We start from the raw sequence: 4,975 nt of genomic DNA, 5'->3' as shown, positions 1-4,975 counted from the left end.
TTAGATATATATATATATATATATATATATATATAATATAATATTATTGCCAATTCGAGTAGGTGTAAATGTGTTTTTCTTGTATTCTATATAAATCAATAATCGAGCATCTTTAATTCCCTATGTTATTTCCAATTTATCCCGAGCCTAATGGTTTTGCAGTTAAATGTCATCGTTTGTTCTCATTCCCTTCGTATTTTTAGAATGAATCGGCCGTACACGATCCCCGCTCAAGATAGCAAATGTCGTAAATTTTCAACGCGTTCTCGTTACTTATCGATTATCCACAATTTCGTTGATCGACTCTTTTCCATACGGATGAATTTTCAAACGTACGCTGAAAATATGCTGAAAATGCAACGTAATTGTGTGACTGTGCGACAAATTGTCATAATAGAATATCGATCGAGGCTATCAACTTTTTCTTTTAAATAGAATATATCGATGAATATGAAATGATTTTAGGAACGCAGAAATTTTTGATTTGAAATTTAATATAGATTTATTCGTTTAAATCGCAATCATATCTGAATAAAAATATATTCGTATCTTCATCGTATAGAGATAATATTTTCCGTATCACATTTTATTATTATATTTAATTTATATATTTTTATTATTAATGAAATAAATTTTTCATCGATGAATTCGTCGGAACATATTTTTTTTTTGAACGAGATCGGTGAATCAAAAATTGAATATAATTTTAATTAAATATATATAGATATGCCTATCTATCCAATAAATAGATAAATCGTTCAAATAGATAGTTGTTCTAGATACGTGGGTGGTAGCTTTGTCAAATGTCCCACTTTTATCCAGACTTTTCATATGTTTCAATATGTTCCAATATGTTGGAACATATTTGTGAAATCGATATAATAATAATTTTCAGTACTGTTTAAATATTTAAATGATATTACTGATCATAAATTTTTTGCAAACGATGCAGTACGTTAATTACTAATTATTAGAAGTAAAACGATAAATTAAATTGAATCTGTTTGAGTAAAAATTGAAACTATATTATAAAATCGTATATTGTAAAATTATATACACGTATACTTTTGATATATCCTTTAGTTGCATTCTTTTAGATACTGTTTTTCCTATTGCGCATTCCGTGTTGCGCAGGATCTTCCTTCCTTGCGTGCTCTCTCCTTTTCTTTCTCTTCCGCAATCTTCAGTTCACTTTTACACTTACCGATTGTCGGTCAGACCGTCACAGTCAGTCTCGACATTCATCATTTTTTTTTTCCTCGAGTTAATTTAGTTGCTCTTTCTTTCTCTCGCATGCGATACATTTATATTATAATATCTTTTTCGCTTGTTTTGCTCTCATCATCCATCATCAAAGTAGTTTAAATGTTATTTGAAAAATATCAGGATTGAAGGTAATAAATTCTCAAGTGAATTTCTTATGTGGATAAGTGGTTTTTTTTTCAAGATCCCGTTCTCCCGTTGCAGATAGGATATTATTAATTTCTCACAAGGTAATTTTGTCACAACAACAATTTTATATTTCTGACTATGTACATGTGTATATGATAAAATTATCGAATATAGTATAAAATTATGATATCTGCAAGTAACGTTCATCTGTATCTGACCTGACATCAGAGACATTATTTTAACGATTTTGTTTTTTAATCATTAATAATTAAAAATTTTCTAAAATATTTCTTATATAAACGAACCCAATTAAAATTAGAGAAAATTTGAACTACTATAATTCCAAAGACAATTTCTTTTAACGAGTGAACGATCGTTAAAAATACAGAATCTTACAATTTAAAATATTTTTTCGTTTATTTTGATACGAAAATATTCCAAAATATTATCATATAAAGAAAACGTTGGTTTTTAATCGTTTAATTTAAACCCAATGACCACTGCATTAAAATTAGAAAAACTTTAAACCGCTATAATTCCGAAAATATTGACTTTTTATCAACGAGTGAACGATCATTAGAAGCGCGAAACTTTACCCTTTGAAATGCTTTTTCGTTTGTCCCGAAACGATTTCCAGTTTCCGAGATATCGTCGTGTAAAAAGAAAAGTACTTTTTTACCATCTTTATCCTCGTCGCTTATCCCGTCCTTTCATTTGCATCTCCTCTCACTGATCCCAAATCCTAGTCAAGTAACAGACGAGATTCCTGGAAATTCCTATGTAATTCCTAAAGACAAACATTTGTACGCATTTCGAGGGAAAAATATAGGTCACTGCGTCGTGGATCCATTCATGATCTCTGCACCGTGTGTTAAGCGCTATGTGCACACTTTGAGTGGTTATAACTCGGCAACCGATTGAGATATCGGAATAAATCAAAAAGTGATTTTTCAATGGCATGTTTTTCTTTATTTTCTGAGCGCACTTTTTTAATTGCCGCACACTTATCAATTTTACTTTAACTGTTTTATTTTACTGCTACATATAACTTATTATTAAACCAAATAGAATTTTACAGATAAATCATTATCATCATTAAATCGTCATTAAAAACTTGAAAATCTCTAACATTTGCAACGTCAGTCAAAAGTATTTTCGTAAAATGAAATTTCTCGAAGATTTCGCAATATTTTTCAAAAAATTACAAGAATCAAGAAAATATCCGCTCATACTTTTAAGTGTATTTTACACACGATATTAATTGAATATTCGATGAAACGTTCCAAACTTCTTTATGTGATTCCGGAAAGAAAAAAGTCGATGTTTTCAGATAACAGTTTCGTGGAGGAGAGGTCTCGATTGAACTTGAACGGGAGCCGTCAGCTCTCGAAAAGCGCCACGGAGCTCCGGAATAACGACAGCGGTTCGCCGTCACGACGCGGTGAACAAGTCGAGTCGGGTGTCGTCCATCATCATCGCCATCATCGACACGCCACTTCGGTGGCGCAGCGCACGCACATCTTCTTCGCGACCTTGAAAAGTCGGTGGGGCCGCAACAGGAGCAAGGAGCGGAAAAAGTCGAGGGATGGCGGGAGCGGGTTACCGCATGGCGGGATCGAGTCCGATTACGCCGCCGATTACTCGTCCGAGCACAGCAAAAGCTCGTCGGCAACGCAGAGTCCTGCCAGGCACTGTCTCAATCATCCGGGTACGTATATTTTTTTCCCTTGTATTTCTCTCCAATTCTTCGTCGCAAAATCGCGAAGAATAATTCGATTGTATAATTTGATCGTAAGAGGAAAGATTAAAGAAAGATAGGGAGATTAGGAAAGGTTCACTCGTTTAATTATATCGTTTCGTTAATCTCAAAGATTAACCGTGGATTTTTATCGTGTATTAGATCGATATTAAAAGTTTCGTTTTAACGGTGCTGCTCGGGATCACCGTTATTTTTCTCTCTTTTCAATGAAATGAAAGATACAGTGTAAAATATATCATCTCTATCAAATAATAAATCGATTTGTTGATAAATTAATATTCGTTAAACGATTTATAATTTGAAAGTAATTTAATTAAGAATAATTTTCACAGAATCACCGTTGGTATGCGGAGGAAGGCAGAATGTCGTGACAAAAGCGGAAGACAGTCCTGGAAAATACAGCGAGGTGCACTCGAAAGGATCGTTGAGTTTCCAGCCGTCGAAAGATTCGAACGAGGAAGCTCGAGGATCGATCAGCCAGGAAGATAGCGCATTTCTCCAGGAGGAACTCGCACGTAGAAGGGAATTGGCGTTGAGGCAGCATGCCTTCTTTCAGCTTCGTTTGCACATCAGAAGAGGGATGAATCTCGTTGCTATGGATAGATGCGGTGAGATAAAGTTTTACTTTCTTCTTTCTCTTTTCTCAACAAAACTTTTCAAGCTTCTCTTATTTCAATCTTACCATCTTCTTTGAAAAATCGTTAGGAATTATTACTTTAAATTAATCCAAATTTTTATTCAAATATCCGAGTTAAATAACAGTCTACTATTTTTCTTCTTTCTCCTATATATTGTCAATCAAAAGACACGAGTTGTCCTAATTTTCTCTCGCTCCTTTTTTCCACCCCCTCCAAAAAATTGATATCACCACAAAGACACGAGGATGTAGAATAATAGAATAATATCTTTTGGAGATAGAATTTAATGGAAAAAAAAAAAAAGAAAAAAAGGAAGGAAACATCGATTGTTACGTTTCAGGCGCGAGTGATCCTTACGTGAAAGTGAAAAGCGGAGGTCGATTGTTGCACAAGTCGCGAACCGTTCATCGCGATCTAAATCCAGTTTGGGACGAAAGTGTGACCCTGCCTATAGAGGATCCTTTTCAGCCTCTTACGTTCAAGGTAAATTTTTCCATTCTTCCATTTGTTCAAATAATTATAATTATCCATCGATTTATTATTACACGCGACACCAGTAAATCGACCGCCGTTATGGTATCCATGTAATTGGCGAACTAACGCAATTACGATTTTATTTTTTTCCCTTTCAATTTCTTCGCATCATCGTCTCTTTACCTGTTTTATTAGATCGTTCCGTAAATATCGCTCTCGATTTCTCGAATTAAGATGAAAGAAATATAAGAAAATTTAGTAGAAAGATTCTGGCAATTTTTAATAAGAGGAACGAATTATCTATTTTAGGGAGATTTTATGGGGCGACTTAGTAAAAAGAAGGAAGGGAGGAGGGTGAAATTTTCGTTCGTTCGTTAATAGATCCAGAACGTCTGGTGGTGGTCGCCGAGATTTTTATCATTTTCTTGCTCTTTCTTTCGAAGCTAGCAAAAGACCTTGGTCGTTTCGACAGGTCTTCGACTATGACTGGGGCCTGCAGGACGACTTCATGGGGGCGGCTCAATTCGACCTCGCGCAGCTCGATCTGGGCCAGCCGCAAGATATCGTGTTGGAGTTGAAGGATCACAACAGGCCCAAACAACATCTCGGCGAAATTTATCTAACAGCCACGCTTTGGCCGAAAAATCAACAGGAGAAAGAACAGGTATTTTTTTTTTGAACCGACTGCCATTTTATTCTCGTCGATTGTATT

The 4,975-nt window shown here is 34.8% G+C and overlaps 1 protein-coding gene across 1 annotated transcript in view; it reads left to right on the top strand.

Annotated features, from left to right (window-relative positions):
• The window catches only part of LOC102672395 (multiple C2 and transmembrane domain-containing protein), a 25,476-nt gene that overhangs the window by 7,794 nt on the left and 12,707 nt on the right, over window positions 1–4,975 (top strand). Inside the window, exons 3-6 of the mRNA XM_006615324.2 lie at window positions 2,723–3,100; window positions 3,484–3,759; window positions 4,130–4,272; window positions 4,736–4,927. Of these exons, the coding sequence (XP_006615387.1) occupies window positions 2,723–3,100; window positions 3,484–3,759; window positions 4,130–4,272; window positions 4,736–4,927 (989 nt within the window). The remainder of the gene's footprint in view (window positions 1–2,722; window positions 3,101–3,483; window positions 3,760–4,129; window positions 4,273–4,735; window positions 4,928–4,975) is intronic.

Source organism: Apis dorsata, unplaced genomic scaffold (genome assembly GCF_000469605.1).
Source record: "Apis dorsata unplaced genomic scaffold, Apis dorsata 1.3 scaffold_221, whole genome shotgun sequence".
NCBI lineage: Eukaryota > Metazoa > Arthropoda > Insecta > Hymenoptera > Apidae > Apis > Apis dorsata.
Note: the sequence above shows the minus strand (reverse complement) of the source record. Positions and strands in the feature narration are given on the sequence as shown.